The sequence below is a fragment of the Gossypium arboreum genome, chromosome 4 (genome assembly GCF_025698485.1).
Source record: "Gossypium arboreum isolate Shixiya-1 chromosome 4, ASM2569848v2, whole genome shotgun sequence".
Taxonomy (NCBI): Eukaryota; Viridiplantae; Streptophyta; class Magnoliopsida; order Malvales; family Malvaceae; genus Gossypium; species Gossypium arboreum.
Genome location: NC_069073.1, coordinates 8,034,491 through 8,052,710, shown reverse-complemented (window position 1 = coordinate 8,052,710; position 18,220 = coordinate 8,034,491). Strand labels below are relative to the sequence as shown.

Here is an 18,220-nt window from a genome sequence, read left to right as displayed (position 1 = left end):
TAATTTATATAGTGAGATGAAGACCAATTTCCAAGGTCTCTGCTATCTTCTTGATAGATTTTATGTAGAATTAGGAGAAATCAAAGCTAAATCCTTGCATGACTTAAGTTTTATCCTCTTGACATTTTCTACTTTTATTTGTTTGTATTGTATTACATCACCATACCTGTACGGTCAAAGAAGAAAATACCCTCAAAAAGTAAAAAGTAAATTACCCTAGAAAAGGTAAAAGTAAATTAATTGTACGTACGTTCTTTTAAAAAATGAAAATAATAACGGATAAGTAATAGCTATTTTATGGTTAAATTTTGGTATTAGTAACTTTTTTTAATTACAAGAGGAGGGCATACACATTAGCCTTGAATTTTTATGGAAGTATTTTTATTTTTATTTTTTTGAATTGGTTAATTTTAGTTCATATACATTTTAAAATTTGAAATTTTAATCGTAACCCATTAACAATTAAATCTATTTGGTTAAATTCAATTATTAGTCTTGTACATAGTGTATAGTTATAGATTTGATTCATATTATTCAATGAAATCACTTTATGTCTACTTTTTGAAATTTGAAATTTTAATGTCAATGCAAATGAGAATAGTTAATCTACTAATTGAACTTTTAGTGAGTAATATGTAAAAATAACAGTTTGATATAAGACTACACATGATAATATCATGTTTGGCATATCAAATTTTAGAAATAATATAATTTAATGAATTTATTAACTATTGTTTGATGATAATTGAAATTTTAAAATTTGAGAAGTACAAAAACTATAAATGATCAAATTAAAATACGAAGATTAAATTTAAAAATTTTGCAAAGTATAAAGATTAATAGCAGAATTTAATCATATTTTATTGATTTGATAACTTATTATAAGGTTTTGAAAGTTAATCTGGATTGTATTTGGATGTAATTTTAAATAAAATAAATTATTAATATAATTTTATAATTGAGTTTATATATATTTTTAAATGAGTTAGTGGTATAAACTTATGGGGCATTAAGTATAAATAAATATTAAATTATGATAAATTGGCAACTCTGAGTGAAAAAATTGTAGGTAAAAGTATATATAAAATAAGAAAGTGATTTTTGATAAAAATGTTAAAATTGAGGGTTTGTAAAGTTTGATGTTTTTATTTTGAATTTAAACTATGTTTTTATATAAATATAAATATAAATATAAAAACAAAAATATCTATTATAATAGCTATTAGTTATTTTAAAATTTGGTTGGTGAAATCATTCAAGAATAAAAATATCTTATAATATTGTTTTAGGTTTAAATAAAAGAAAAATTCCAATTAGAACTTCATAAAATTTTAATACCAGGAATAGAATAATTTTAAAATATTAATTATTTAGTAATCCTTAAATAAAACTGATGTGACTTGCTTGCTAGTGCAGTCTTAAAAAAACTTAAAACAGAAGATATCAAAAAATAAAAAACAAAAAAGACAGAGGGCCTAAAAGGCAAAAACCAGCCTACCCTTGGCTTCGTCTTATTAAGTTAAAACCCCAAACAGCTCCCGGCTGCGGAGCTTAAACCCTTGGTACTTGGTTGGCGGACCCATTTCCAACGCTCAAGCTGAGTCCCAAAAATGGCGGGTCCTTTGCTTCTTCGCTCTCTTTTGTCCGCGTCCACTCGAAAATCCTGTTCCTCTCACTTGGCTCCACTCCCCCGCTTCTCCCGCTGCTTCTCCTCCGGCCCTGCTAGTGCTGCCGCCGCTGCCACAACATATCCGAGTGCGTATTTGGATCCTGGTAGACTGCGGAACGTGGCGGTGATTGCGCACGTGGACCACGGGAAAACCACGCTTATGGACCGGCTACTGAGGCAGTGTGGAGCCGACATCCCCCACGAGAGAGCCATGGATTCCATCAGCCTTGAGCGGGAGCGTGGCATTACCATTGCGTCTAAGGTCTTCTTCTTCTTTACTCTCAACATAATTCCAAAAGAAGTTATGTTAAGTAGCATATTGATTGGTTCATTCAATGATACAATCGAACAATTGCAGGTCACTAGTGTTTCATGGAAAGAAAACGAGTTAAACATGGTCGATACGCCTGGTCATGCTGATTTTGGTGGTGAGGTAAGCTGCAAGTTACATATTTAGCTAGAAAAAAGTTTGTAGCTTGATTCGATATCACCCTAATCATCAATGCAAACACTCTTTCTGTTCTTTAGATTATCATTCAAAAGTGATTTAGTGAAAAGCAACAAGGTGTTGGCTGACAATGCAAATAGTGGGCATAATTTGCTCTCTTTTGAAAACTAAAACATGCAACTTACTGGTTTGTGCTTGCCCGTATTGCTGAATTTTTAGGTTGAACGGGTTGTTGGCATGGTTGAAGGAGCAGTATTAGTTGTTGATGCTGGTGAGGGGCCGCTTGCTCAAACAAAATTTGTTCTTGCCAAAGCCTTGAAGTATGGGCTGCGCCCTCTTCTTCTATTGAACAAAGTAGACCGACCTTCTGGTATAAAATTAATAGTTATTTTTGGTTCATGTTTTGATTTACTGAAACCTAAATGTTATTTCATGATTTTTTTTTATTGCAAGAATGTTTACCTGTTGATGAGAAATTATTTATTCTTGATTTTTTTTGTCCCTTAATTATTTCTTATGCACCGAAAGAATTTTTAGACCTTATGTCTAGCTGTTAATGATGCAGTATCAGAGGAGAGATGTAATGAAGTTGAGAGCCTAGTTTTTGATCTTTTTGCAAATCTCGGTGCTACAGGTGAAGCAATATAGAATAATTAGAAAGTTCTATGATTAACCCATTTCAGATTTTTTGACTTTCCTCATTCCTAACCTGTATACCGGTATACTTTTAATAAATTTTCTCATGTTTTCATTTTAGAGGAACAGCTTGACTTTCCAGTTCTCTATGCTTCTGCTAAAGAAGGATGGGCATCTTCAACCTTTACTAAAGATCCTCCCGCTGGTGCAAAGAATATGTCACAATTGCTTGATGCCATTGTAAGGCATGTTCCTCCACCAAAAGCAAACCTTGATGGACCTTTCCAAATGCTGGTTGGTACTCAGTGCTGATTAATCAATTAAAACATGTCTTTATGTCTGCAACTGGAGAAAAGGAGGGGAAGGGGGGAGTGTGCCCCCGTCCGGGTGTTCTACTTTTGTACCTAGTTATTTTTGTCCTTTTCACATTTCTTTCATGTTATAAATTTCTTATTTACATAATAAGCATGTCAGGTTTCCATGATGGAAAAAGACTTTTATCTTGGGCGAATTTTAACTGGGCGTGTTTCATCTGGAATCGTTCGTGTTGGTGATAAAATACATGGCTTGCGAGGAAGTGAATCTGGCATTGAGAAAATTGAAGAAGGAAAGGTTTGTAGCTCGACATAGCCTGATTTTGATTGGAAGTAGAGGAAAACTTTGACTTAATATCATCACCGACATAAAAATTTTGCTTGTCATTGATGTTTTGTGGTTAATAATGCAATCCAGTGCTCATTGTCTACCTGAATCCTGGTTTGCAGGTTGGAATTAAAATATGCTGAAAAATTTGGTTTCTGCGGTACATTACAATTTACCAGAAAGCATTGTTTTACATACTAAAACTCTGGTTTAATACTTTTCTTCTACTTTCTATTGTATAATTGTGGTTTATTTGGCGTTTTCTTCTACCTCTACTTTCTTGAAGGTGATGGTGAATGGATCTGGTACCGAAGTTTCCATTTAAATCTGTAACATTTTGCAAAGGGCAAATCAATATTAACTGAATATGCAAATCCAATAGGGATCTTTAAAAACATGCTTTCTTAGAGTGTTTTGCATTAGATGCATGGAATTACTAAAATGCATATTAGAAAATTTTTTCCCAGATAGTATTTCCTGTGCATATGAATGAGGGATTGTGAAAGGGAACTTCAATTGCTAACTGTTGAGAACTTTTGCATTACCTGGACTGGGAGGGCAGGAGGCAAATGTTGGATATGGGTATGTGTTTGACTCAGATTTTTCCATATATTTGGAGGATCATACCCCCATACCCATGGTCGAATGTGTTGGTCAAGTTTGGGAACCGGTACTTTAGGGAGAATGAAGAGTCTGTGTGAAGTAGGCAAATTAAAGAAAATTTAAACCTGTCCTGGTATTTGTGAAGAGTATTTAAAGGCCAAATTACCTGTGACCTTAATAGGGCTAGCATCATCCACAATTTTATTTTGTCTATGCCCTCAGTGTTCCTTGTTCTCTCTCCCTCTGTTTTCTAATCAAGTAGCCTAGCATCAAGACCACCCTCAGTCTTCTCCTTTATTGCCGAGGTCTGTGCTGCTGATGTTTGCTCATCCCTTCTTCCATCTCTCCAATACTCTTTATTTTCCCCAATACGCAACTCACTTTTTGATCTCTAGCTTCCAAAACCTCAGGATGTGGCTTTAGTGGTCATGGAAATTGTTGAATGGTGTCAATAGAAGGTTTTAGGCATTTAGCTTGAGAGTAATGGATGTTATGGTTTCATTGAAATTTCAGATTTTCAAAAGGTTGTGGTACAATGTTGAGGTTGGAAATGTTATTTCAAATTCAAAATATTACCTGAATCACTCCTTTCTAAATTACCAAAGCAAATTTGGTTTCTTGTTTTTTAATCGTGCAATTTAAAGTTCAACGAGATCTTTGAATACCCATCTGAAATTAGTGTAGGTGAACTTCAACAGTGTCATTTATCTTTCTCCGCATAAGTTCTGTTAAGTCTTTATAAACTGATCTTCTGAGTGATACTTGAGTGATGCCAATAATTAATGCAATGTTTTCTTGTAGGTTGTGAAGCTAATGAAAAAGAAGGGTACAAGCATGGTTCTTATTGATAGTGCAGGAGCTGGTGATATTATATCAATGGCTGGGCTGGGTATTCCATCCATTGGCCATACAGTGGCAAATACAGAGGTATGCTTTTTTCTTGTTATAAAGCTGAGTGCTTGTGTTGACTTCAGTAGTTTTAGTGTAAACTAGCAATTTTGGTGTTAATCTTGTTAGTTATGTTCTGCAAGATATAATCTGCCAATGTGATCTATTTAGGTTCTTATGTGCCATTATGTACAGTTTTCAAGTGCATGAGATGCTACATGATGGGACTCACTTCCATGTTCATCCATGTTGATTGCTCGTGGTGTACAACCTTCTATGTAGTGTACTTACCTGCAATTTGGTGTCACCTCTCTGGGATTTGGGGCATACTAATTGTACCTTGAAAAGTTGTTTCCCTCATTTTTTGATGTTTTGTTAGTTAAAAAGGTGTTAGGTCAATTAACCCTTTTTTTATTTATAAAAATTTTCAGTTAATGAGAAGTTCAAAGTTTTAGAAATTGCCTTGATCCAAAGACACTTCCCTGAAACCCTGTCTCTTTGTTTTCTTCTAATGACTATGACGAACGCAATTCTACTGCTATCACTGCATCCTCCCTCTGTCAACTTGCTAATTTGAAACCCCACTCGTGATGAAAAATTAAATACAATATTAATACATGAATATTTATATTATTGTTTTAAGATTAAGTTCAAAGTTTTAGAAATTGCCTTGATCCAAAGACACTTCCCTGAAACCCTGTCTCTTTGTTTTCTTCTAACGACTATGACGAACGCAATTCTACTGCTATCACTGCATCCTCCCTCTGTCAACTTGCCCTACCTTATTTTGGTCTCCACTGCAATCTTCTCCCCATGATTACATTATCCCTTTTTCTTCTCTTTTCCTTCCCCAAAATTCTCTGGCCCCACTTCTTACTTCTCTTCATCCCTCCTCTCCTCCTGTTGCTTTCTCGCTTCAACCCCCCCTTACAGGTCCTCATACAAATTCCTTGCGTACTGCTTTTAAGTCTTCTTGATTCGTCTACACCTGTAGCATCATCTACTTTGTTGGTAGCTAGCATGGAGGTGACATTCTTGATTTTCAAGCTTATATAAGCAGCATACTGATGGGTTTTCGTTTGATTTATTCCAACTATTATAGTGTTATTGGTTCTGAGCAATAGATGATGATGATCAGCACCGTCATCTTTAACTCAAATAGCTGCTGTTAGTCAACCATGAACGTGCATTTTTAAGTTTGCCCAATTTGTTATCAAACGCTTCTTTAAGCTTTATTTGGGTTTTGTCTTTTGCCCAAGGACATGAATTGTTTTGTTTGTGAATGGATTTGAATATGGTGGAAACTAAAACTAATCACGAATGGACGAAGGCATTGATCCAGGGTTCTTTTGTTGTGTTTTCTATTAACACCCAAGAAAGAAACTGTTTTTTTTCTTGGGCATTAATCGGATTGTATCTATGCATAAATTGAATTGGCGGGTTGGATCTATACATAACTTGGATTGTTCCTACATTTGTTAGGTTATGGCTGCATTGCCAACCGTTGAGTTGGACCCCCCAACCATTTCCATGACTTTTGGTGTCAATGATTCTCCATTAGCAGGTCGTGATGGTACCCATGTAAGTTCTATACCTGCCTGCCTTCATTGTCAATATATTTTGCTATTGGCTTTTTGGTGTTCTTCTAATTTAATGGATTTTTTGTTCTGGTAAAATTTGCAATACTCCCTTTCTCAGTTTTTCTGGAAAATAAACACCATTTTGCTGTGTTTGTTTCATTTAAAATAGCCTGTCGAAAAATGATTTCTAGAAAATAGATTGATTTTGTGGAAAAATTGATATTTTCTAGTGTTTGACAAATTTTCTTGAAATTTTTTTTTGAAACTTGTTTTCAGTTCATCAAACACAACATAAATTATATTTGTTGCAAAATATAATAGAAGCATTTTCCTTTGACAATTGAAATTTATTTTATAATAAATAATATTTTATATAAACTTAATAATAGCTGATATCTAACTAAAACTCAAATTGAAGTTGCATATATTATATATATGAGAGCGGATGATCGCACATTGTAGTTGGAAGAGATAAATGAAATTAAGTAGGATTTAAACAAATACTCGATCGCACATTGTAGTTGGAAGAGATAAATGAAATTAAGTAGGATTTAAACAAATACTCTTATTTTTATTATTAACATATTCGTTTTTATATTATAAAACATTTATTACTAAATATTTATAAATAGTAATATATTATATTATAATATTAATATAAAATTTTTCCATAAAATATTAAGTATATTACTTAAAATTTGAAATTATTATTAAAATAAAATTTTAATACTAAATAATTTTATTAAAATAATAAATGATATTAATAATTATAAATTGTAATATATATTTATTATTAAAATATTAATGTAATTTGGTTATATTTAAGTTAAATTTTATATAAAGATCAAGTTACTCATAGGGAACTGTGTTTCGGAAAATGACTTGCACTTTTCAAAAGGGAAAGTTTTCAGAAAAAATAGACTTATTTTCTGTTGACCAGGAAGTCATTTTCTGTTAGCTAAGCTATTTTTTTCCGGAAAATAAACATCACTTTTGTGTTTGATATCCAAATTTATGGTTAAACTTTTGTAAATGCTTATTATCATTCAATTTTGCATTAAAAGAATGAAATGACCTATTAGTATTGAAATCTTATCAATTTACAGCTTTATTCTGTAATTATTCTACAAAGAAAATTCATATTTAGGTATCAAATCTTTGTTTGCTTACAACAATAATATTAATCAAGAACTTTTGTTCTTTCTTATATTTGTAACTTCAATTATTTTAGATGAAAAATATCTGTAGAACATAGTAGAAATGTAAAGGTGACTGTGATACTATTAATGTTTGAAATCATATTTATATTGTTATTTTGCAGCATTTCCAATTTTAAGACTTATTGTTTCCAACCTTCTTGTTGAACCTTGAAATTCATTTGCATCAGTACAATATGCCTATATGCTCTGCTTAGACTGAAACATATACTTAAATTTAGAATTATGCTGCAACTCATATCCAATCAACATGAGGTGATATGTGTGCTGATAAATTCTGCAGTTGACCGGAGGAAAAATTGGTGATCGACTAATGGCTGAATCTGAAACAAATCTCGCCATAAATGTGCTTCCAGGCATAGCAGATACTTTCGAGGTTCAGGGGAGGGGAGAACTGCAGCTGGGTTTGTTTACCAAACTTTGCACTGTGCTTTTTTTTTCCTATGGTTTAATTACTATTAGCATAGAGTGCTCTGCATCTTCTAATTTTCCTGTGGGATTTATTTGTTGACATGTGTAACAGGTATCTTGATTGAGAATATGAGACGTGAAGGATTTGAGCTGTCCGTTTCACCACCGAAAGTGATGTGAGTTTTCTACAAATCTTTTATGAGGCCTTTGTTTTATTAGTCTTAGGCCCCGTTCTCCGTTGCTTTTGGGGTTCCAAAAGCACTTTTCAACCGAATCACAAAAGTGATGTTAAAAAGTTCTTTTCCACTGAATCACGAAAGCTGGGATTTAGATGATTTTGGCTTTTGATTTTTGCATTTTGAAGTGAAATTATCAAAATGCTTATATTTATTTTAACTATTTAAAAGTATTTAAAAATTATTTAAATATTATTCACAAATATCATTATATTAAATTATTTAAATATCATTTATCATTGTATTTAAATTTTAAAATATCTTGTATCATTAATTTTACAAATAATTTATATTAATTACTTAAAAGCACTTAAAAGCTATGTTTCATATATGATTATATTAAATTATTTAAATATCATTTAAATTAACTAAATTTTTACTTTTCAACATCATGTCTGAAAATGACATTTTAACTTTCCACCGTAATCTTTGACAGCAATACTGAACACTTGAAATTAACAAATCATACTTTTTCACAGCACTTTCCTGCCACATTTTTCAAAAGCTAAAGTAACAAAGAACTAAGCCTTAGACTTAGTGTTGTCGAAGGTGCACTGTGCTGTTAGACTTAGTGCTGTCGAAGGTGCACTGTGCTGTTAGACTTAGTGCTGTCGAAGGTGCACTGTGCTGTTTTGGCTAGAGCCCTTTTAGTGCTTGAGGCGTAAGGCAAAAAAAGCACTTGCCTAAGGCACAACAGATATACATGTATATGCATGTATGTGTAAATATAATATGCGTAAGATATATAATTGTGATAATAAACTCTAAAAAGTGGTCTAGTTTATCATAAAAGAATATACAAAATATTCTATTTCTCTTGTTGGCCAACATGCATGATATTCTAATGGCCCCCTTGTTAATGAATACTTGAACACTAAGAAGTAGGGAGTTTATTGTTGTCCCATGCTTTTTCAGTAACTGAGGTAGTGAAAAAATTAAAGAGAACTTCAATTATGTGAGATTTAAAAAAAAAAAAAGAATGCCTAGAGCTTTCAGAAAAGCGTGTCTAGTTGCGTATAGTGTGCTTCTGATCAAATGTGCCTTGTTCAAAAGGTCATGAGGTGCTATTGGTGTTTGGTGCTTAAGATACAGTGCCTAGTACAGCTTTGGCATTGTGTTAGCTGTTGGGATGTATGGTACTGAAATTTGAAGGGTTTGATACAAATTTGAGCCAATGTTTTCTGTGACAATTTCTAAAAACTGTGATTGGTCTACTCATAGGTTGTGATTTTGGAAAGCTAAATAAGGTTTGGCATGATACTAATTATTGATATTTATGATATTAATTTGTTGGTTTCATACAAAATTGAAACGATGCCTCTATTGATTTTAAGACATGGCCACTGATTGAACCTTCAGGGCCAGCTGACAGCCAAAATGATAAGAAATTCATTTGAATGAATCTTTTTACCTTAAGTCCATGTTCTGTAGATGCCTTTCCAAGTTCTGTGTTCTATCTAGATCCACTTATTTCCATGCACTTCTTATTTGCAAATAATATATTCTTTTCCTGGAAATTCTTGTGTAACATCAGGTATAAAGTTGAGAAAGGTCAAAAGCTGGAGCCTATTGAGGAAGTGACCATTGAGGTAAGTATTGCAGATTCAGACATAGTGATTTGTTACCTTCCATTAAATACTTTTGGACTTGGCAAATTAATCTGTTACTACAGGTGAATGATGAGCATGTAGGATTAGTTATGGAAGCTTTATCTCATAGGCGAGCTGAGGTTGCTGATATGGGTCCTGTTCCTGGAAATGTTGGTAGAACTAGATTGTCATTGACCTGTCCATCAAGGTAGGTTAGTTTTGTTTTATTATTTATTTTTTTGTTTATTGTGTCTTGTGAACATTCTCGTTTGGCTGCAAAAATGATTTTTTTTCTTTGAGAAGGGGGTGAGGAAATAGTGCTAAAGGGAGAATTTTCTTTTGGAAAGTGAGATTCTTCTTCAACCCAGAATATCTTTTGATTGCTGATTTCTTCATGAGCCTAGAATTTGTGCTTGTGCCTTCTCCTTTTGGGCTCGAAGTTGGAATGGCAGGGCCTCAATTATTTCTTTTAGCAACTTCTATCAATATGTACCATAAATAAGCAAAGAATTGGCTGTTGATTTAAATACAAGTGAGAATCATTGATCAAAAGAATATTAAGTCGTTGGAGGAATAAAGTACTAGTACTTAGTTCCCCTTAAAAAAATGTTGAAAACTGGCACATTCATGATGGTACATCAATAGGCTGGTTAGGTGAAGTTTTTCCTCTTTGGGAACGAAAGGCTTAGATGAACTTTGGGTCTAACTAAAGGTGACATTTGAGTAGGCCATTTCTATAGTGGTTAATTTGTTGACTAAGTTTCTAGGCCTATGTTACTATTGTATGTTTGAGATTATTTGTTTAGCTCATCAAAAGGAAACCGGAACCTTTCAGATCAAACAGAGTCTGAAACCTTAAGACTCGTTAAATAGAGACCCAAATATTTTAGCCTTTTTTTTTTATTGAAAATTCTTCTCAGGATCATCCCCCTTAAATAGAGGTTACATAGGCTTATTCTTTAGAACAGTAAACTAAAATTATACGAAAATTTAAGACTTTTAATCTAATGGGAAACTTCCTAAAATAAGTTATTCTAATTAAAAATATTTGTAAAATAAACTTATTTGTCGTTTCATTTTTCACACCTATGATTTGTCTTGCCTATAAAGGCAACTGTAACAGCCTAACTTGAGTTTCGGTTAGGTCTATTCGGGTTGGATCAACTTGGATCTTAAAATTTTGGGTCAATTTCGTGTTCTAGTTGTTTTGTATTGAGTTAATGGTTTTTTCAGGTTTGAGATATTTGGATTCTAGGCACCTCTGGTTTGGGTTATTTAAGTTTGAAACTCAATTCGAATCTGGTTCATTTTGAATTTATTGATTTTGAAATCCAATCATATCAGGTTTAGATAGATTATTTGATTGAATTATATTTAATTAGAATTTTATTGAGATATAAAAATAAATAATATTTAAATACAAAAGAGATATTATGTTTAGTTTTGTTTTTTGTGATTTCTTCTGGTATTTATTTATTTTCTTATATTCTCTTTCCGACTGCTCTTGCGGTGGCTGGCTGGCTGGCTGGCTGACAGGCTTTCATGCCAGCAACTATGTGACTTCCTGTCTCACCCACCCACTCTCCCTTCTTCCCCTTGTCTCTTCCAAATTCAGTCCTTAAAGAGCATATTTGAAAATTGCATTATTTTTTTGGTTGTTCAGTGTTGCATGGGATATATTGTCCTTGGTATCACTAAAGAATAGCTATTACAGGAGGGCTCTAGATAGGGAAGAAATGGCCTTTCCATTGAATGGGTGATTCTACCAACCTAACCAATGAACCACTGTTCATCACTGAATGGGGGAATGGCTATTCTATTCCTCCTAACTAAAGATGCCATGATACTTTTTCTGCCCTAAAACTTTTGTCGACCTTTTCTTCAGTTTCAATGTTAAAGATATAATCTCCTTTTCAACAAACCCTTAGTGATTCCAGGACCACCGTCCTAATATCTACTGTAGCCCCGAACCAAAAGCTCTGATGTTTCAACATTAGTGCTGCTTTAACACCAAGTGGCAGAATTTGCCAAATCTGTCCCATATCAACATGAGTGTAAAATAATAAAAAAATGAAAATACTACAAAGGAAGAGTTGACATTAATAAATAATTGGAAAACCAGAATAAAATTGTTACCATGTAACCTGAGCTTCTCCATTGTGCTTGTGGAATGAATTAAAATGGTTATAGATTTTCTGTACTGATGATAAAGTAACAGTTTCTCTTACAGCCAAAAGTTAAATAATGAAGTTTCGAAACAATACATTTGTGGCAGTTAAGAGACTTACATGATCTTTCATAGTACATCATGTGATATAGAAGGTTAGCCATTGGGCTTTTCCCTTGATTGAATACTCTCCACTGTGAGAGGTGCAGTGTGATAACTTGTGGTCTAATCCTTGTAATGTGCAGCAGAAGATAACAGAATGACAAATAACTTGTAATAGTTAGGGTGCTAGATGGATCTTGTTTCTGGATATCATTTCGTGGAGAAGGCTCATTAACGCATGTTTGTTGAATTAGTATTGACTAGGTGGGGATGGCAATCAATTTCTAGCTTAATTTATCTAATAGATGATGGTATGAAGTAGTTGAGAAAATTGTAAGAACCACTCAATGGAAGCATATATATATATACACGTGTGTGTGCGCGCGTGTGCGTGTGCGTGTGCAACAATGATGTGGTTGTTTCTTGCATGAAAATTTTATGAGAATGCTGTTTCGTTTGTTGGGCCGATCTTATTATAAGAATCAGAGGAAAGTTATACTTCTATTTTGTATATCAGGGGCCTGGTTGGTTACAGAAGTGTGTTCAGCAGTGATACTCGTGGAACTGGATTTATGCATCGTGCTTTTCAATGTATGTTTTTCTACCTGTTATACTTAATTTTTGGTCTTGTTTTCCATGTGCATTGCATCTTGTTGTCAGGTCATTATCCTCTGGAAGCTGAATATTTTGGTTTCTTGGAAATAGAGATTATCCGTTCCTTAGTTTTTGTCCATTGATGATAACATATTGAATGAACTTGTGCTTTCTCTATTTATAGGTTTGTGTTGAAAAAAAAAAAAATCAAGAAAAGGTTTCAACCTGCATGCCGTGGTTCACACAATGTTAAAAATTCTTTTTTGAGACAATTAATGGGTTTTTTATACTACTATACATTGACTGTGGAATTTTAAACTTGCAAGCATTGTTTTCAAAACTGGACCAGACTGGCCGGTCAGACCGGTTACCGGCTGGGGTACCGAGCCAAAATAAAGGGTTGGACCGGTTGACTCGCAAACTGGTTGAACCGGGTTAAAAATCAGTTGAACCAATTTCTCTATTTTTCAAAATTTTATGATTTTTTAGTAATTTATTCAATTGAACCAGACAAACCGGTCGAATTGGTTGGACTGGAAAGCGGTGGTCTGACCAGTTTGACCACCGGTTTGGTTCTGAAAACCTTGCTTGCAACTGGTAGTTAGATGGTTTTCATATATCCATTTAATGATTAATTAATTATTAATTTTGATAAATGTATTCTAATGAGGCATATGTCAACCCTCTCACTTGTCAAGTTTAAAAACTCCATTGGTTGTGTATAAAATGATTGTTGTAGTCTGCTTATTCCATATAGAGAAGTTCCAGGGTGAGCTTTCTAAAATAAGCTTCTCATCGGCTCTAACTACATAAAACATTACCTAAGACACACAATGTTACTCAATTATGCAAAATTTTACAACTTTCGTAATGTTGTGTGTAATTACACAAAATATTATCCAATTACACAAATTATTACAACGAATTACACAAAACATTACAAATTATTACAAATATCGAAATGTTTTGGTAGCACGAATTACACAAATCATTACTTCTTTTGCAATGTTTTGTGGAACTTTGGAGCTGGTGAAAAATTCATATAAAGGAGCTCTTTTTAGAATTTTCCTTCTATATATTGATGATGGAATTCTCAAGCACCATGATATGGATTAGATGGGTTTTTTGCATCCATTCAATAATTTATTTATTTATTAGTTCTTATAAATATACTTTGTGAGATAGTGTCAATTGTCAACTTTTTAATACCACTTATGGAGCTTTTAACTTCTTTATCAGTGTATAAGATAATTTCCTCTGAGATCAACTGATTGTGAAGTTTAAAAACTCTATATAGCCAGTTTACAAGATAATGTTCCTAGTCTTGTTAACCCTCTCCGGGATCTGTTTCCTTTTGCAGCGTATGAGAAGCATCGAGGCCCTCTTGGAAATGTCAGGAAAGGAGTGTTGGTATGCTTGCCTAATGCTTTCTTGTGACTTAATTACTATGTTATTTCTGTGCATGTAATATAATTATTATCCTGTGCTTTTTGTTTAGACACATATATGAGAGCTTCTTTAAATGACATTTTCTCTATCAATATAAAAGATTGATGAAAGCAAAAAGTTCAAGATGAAGACATTCTTTCACATGTTCAAGATTTCGAATTTTTTTAGCATTGAAGATAGATGTTAGTCTTGCTTGTTCTGAGATACAATTTGAACACGTTTAGATTAAAAAAACTAGAACTTGGTCAATGTCTAGTTAGATTCAACATACTAGAGGTATGCAGTATACTCTTGTACTACACTTGGGTGCTGTTGCAGCAAACCTTGCTTACTCCTTGCTTTGCACTAGCTATAGATGACACTGCTCATAAGGAACACCTGGCATGAGTAGAATTTCCATAATGATCCATAAACTTTTACTTCTTTGAATATTTTATACACCTAAATGTATATAATTGCTGCTTAATCCTTGCCACAATGTACATATCGTTTACTCTGAACAGGTATCAATGGGTTATGGTACAATCACAGCTTATGCATTGATGAGTTTGGAAGCTCGTGGAACTCTTTTTGTGACCCCTGGGATGGAGGTAGTTTCCATGTTAAGATTAATAATTTCATTACTTGTTTATTTGCTTATGCATGCCTCTAATTCATAAGTTCTTGGCTTTCAAATGGGTTATTTAATCTTAATCTTAATATTATGTTCTGAAAAATGATTAGGTGGGATTATGCAACCAATGATATTAACATTCAGTCCCCTCACCCTCTATAACAATGGTTGAAGCCAGGACTATTTATTTTGAGAATCTGGTAACTATTTGGGTGCGGGCTATGTTATTCTTAATGAACTCTTGGGGGTTTAATAATCTTCAAGTTGGCAAGTCCATAACACACACTTAAAATTAGTTGTATGAGGTATGAGATACCTTGGTGGTGATGCACTTGGTAAATATAGGACTTGCCTTTTATATTTAAGGATGCCACGATAGTTTTTGTCTCTACTGTTAGCTATAGCATTTCATGATACTAGGACATCTACAACCAATGCACTATTTTTTGATTAATTGAATGAGTCACGCTTTATTGGCCAAATTATTAAATAAATCTGGTTGCGTCTGTATAGGGGTAGCAATTAGGTGTATTGGGTCAGATTATGAATTTCATTTCAGTTTAGAGTCACTTCAGGTATTGAGTCATTTTAGGTTCTAGTTTCTTCAAGTATAAAATCTGGTTAGTTCAGGCCATCTACTTTTCGAATTAGTTCAAATCAGCTTTAGCTCATTTTAAAAATAATAAGTTATACTATTGTATTGTCTAATTTTTATTTACATTGACGTGTACAATAATAGAATAATATACTCTTGGCTTAAGTTCTGGATTTGGGTGGTTAACTTTTAAATTAAAAATGGGTTGAATCAAGTTCTGGTTGTGTGAGTTTTGCTGGTCTTTTTCAGGTTAAGACGAGGTCTACCTCTTTAAAAGTTTAATTATTGTTTATTTGTTGGCTCTCAGACATACGATGGCATGATAGTTGGTGAGCATTCACGTGATACAGATCTTGATGTAAGAATAAAATCTAGTGCCCCTGCAAGCAGGCCTTTTTTTTTTCAAGTATGGCTGACCTTTGTGCAATGTCTCTCTTATCGCAGGTGAATCCAGTAAGGAGTAAAGAACTGTCAAATATGCGTGCAGCTGGCAAAGATGAAAATGTGAAACTATCTCCGCCAAAACTTGTATGTCTTTCTATACCATAAAAAATACTTTGTTTTATTTCCTCTTTTAAGTTTGTTTCAGCTTTTTATGTGTTGATTGTTGAGATCACACTACATTATACTTGCAAGGAAGATTTGAAGGACCAGATATTGAAAATGAGCAATTTAAAAGCATTTGGAATTAGATAAATCAAACATCATTTCAACTTTGCATTTGACTTGTGAGAATTAATTGTGCTTGTGTGCAGATGACTCTTGAAGAAGCTATTGGTTATGTTGCTTCTGATGAGCTTATAGAGGTAAGTTACTGTTGATGTTGTGCTTTCCATTTTTGGATTCATCATAGAATATTTCTCTAGTCTTGTATTATTCTAATTCTTGAGTTATCGATCCCTACTTCAAATAATGTGCTTCTTTCTGGAATTCTTCGAGTTATTACAGATTTCAAATTTTTTCTGGATTTCGAAACAGAGAAGATTTATATTAGATTATACATAGAGAGAGAAAGTGTTTATGTGTGGCTAAATGCATGCATTGCCATTGCTAGTGGTTTCCATAGCTAAAGCATGCTGGTCATGAAAGCTTTTGATATCTGATATAATAATGGTTAATTGAGATGCAGGTTACACCAAAGGCCATCCGATTAAGGAAGAGATATCTGGATGTAAACAAGCGCAAAGCCATGAGTAAAAAGGCCAAAAATTGAGTCTTCCCCTAACATACTATAATTTTGTAACTATAGTTGGGGTTGGGTTCAATATTTGTCCCCACAATTTATTTATAGAATATTAACGATATTATCTTTTTTATGACAATAATAAGGGGCAAAGAGGAGTTCATGTTTTGTCTGTGTAATTGCCAAAGAAACAACAATGGCTATTATTATTATTATTAGCATAATTTAATATATTTGTGCTTTCACAAGATTCCAACAATTTGATTACGTAAAATTTGACATAAATTATGAAATTTTTATTTTACTTATTGAAAGAAATAAAAGTGCAGTACTCCTTGTTACTTATATTTTTCACTCTTATTATAAGAACATTCTATATCGTGGTTCATACCTGCAAATTGAGTGCTTCAACTTTGATAATTGATGTTGAGACCAATAGCCTTAATTTTAGAAAAAATAAATTTAATTAAATGAAAATAAAAATTACATGGTTATGTTAACTTAATTCAAATAAATTAATCATTTTTAATCTTACATTTTAAGACTCGTTACATTAACTTAAAAAAAGTCCATACCAATTAAGCATTCAAACACATTCTGTAGCGGGCTACAAGATATCCCAAAACTTGATCAACCTATACCAAGTGAGCATCCAACCAGCTTTCGCCGCCACAGCGAATCCAACATATTTCACATTAGACATTATCAGATAGTTGAGTTTGGGCCGGATTGATACAAAATTTTAGACCCGTTTTTTAAGTTTGTGTTTAGTCTAATCTAAAAAATGATTCAAAATTTTGTCCAAGTCCAACTCAGATAAAAAAATACTAAACTCGAGTCTAGCCTAATCCGCTCGTATTAATTTTTTATATTATTATTATATAAAAATAAATTTTAAAAATATAATACATCAAATACACTAAAAATATTAAAATAAATGTTTTCCAACAAATTGAAATACATTGAAAAAACTTTATATCTAAATAACATCAAGATAGTTACAACTTAGCAAGTAAATCTCTCTAAAATAGTGGTAAAATTAACAATAAAATAAGAGTTATATAATATCTAAACAATAACAACAAAATAATAGTAATATAATAACAAAATAGCAACAAACAATAACAATAAAATAAGAGTTATATAATATCCAAACAATAACAACAAAATAATAGTAATATAATAACAAAATAGCAACAAACAATAACAATAAAATAAGAGTTATATAATATCCAAACAATAACAACAAAATAATAGTAATATAATAACAAAACAATAGTAGGGAAAAACTTTTTAGCCAAATTCGAGCCGGGCTGAGCTCAAGCTAAAAAATTCTTACCTGAGGCCCAACGCTTTAGAAAACGTGACTTATTTTTTATTCAAGTTCATGTTTCGAGTCTATATTTTTGTCTGAACTCTCTCACTTTTTTGATGAACTTTTAAACCTGAACGGATAATCTGACCTATGATTAAATCTATTTCTCACACATAATGATTTGTGTTAAAAAAAATTCAAAAAAAATTATACTAAAGTGAGAAAATAATTTTTTTTTTGGCACATCTTGAAAATGGTGATTACGGTTGCCAAATTATTTGTA

The 18,220-nt window shown here is 32.7% G+C and overlaps 1 protein-coding gene across 2 annotated transcripts; it reads left to right on the top strand.

Annotated features, from left to right (window-relative positions):
- Nucleotides 1-1,403: 1,403 nt before the first annotated feature.
- On the top strand, nucleotides 1,404-16,945 carry LOC108460453 (uncharacterized). Of its 2 annotated transcripts, XM_017759946.2 has the most exons (19): nucleotides 1,404-1,931; nucleotides 2,028-2,102; nucleotides 2,337-2,487; nucleotides 2,683-2,751; nucleotides 2,875-3,047; nucleotides 3,228-3,365; nucleotides 4,800-4,925; nucleotides 6,369-6,467; nucleotides 7,967-8,087; nucleotides 8,207-8,270; nucleotides 9,865-9,919; nucleotides 10,003-10,127; nucleotides 12,706-12,779; nucleotides 14,143-14,192; nucleotides 14,735-14,821; nucleotides 15,747-15,797; nucleotides 15,884-15,967; nucleotides 16,195-16,245; nucleotides 16,569-16,945. In XM_017759946.2, the coding sequence occupies exons 1-19, from the start codon at nucleotides 1,611-1,613 to the stop codon at nucleotides 16,650-16,652; spliced, it is 1,998 nt and encodes a 665-aa protein (XP_017615435.1). In that variant the 5' UTR covers nucleotides 1,404-1,610; the 3' UTR covers nucleotides 16,653-16,945. The 2 variants fall into 2 exon arrangements, with proteins under 2 accessions (XP_017615435.1, XP_052883106.1); XM_053027146.1 differs by lacking the exons at nucleotides 16,195-16,245; nucleotides 16,569-16,945 and having other exon boundaries at nucleotides 15,747-15,768; nucleotides 15,884-15,949.
- The last annotated feature ends 1,275 nt before the right edge of the window (nucleotides 16,946-18,220 follow it).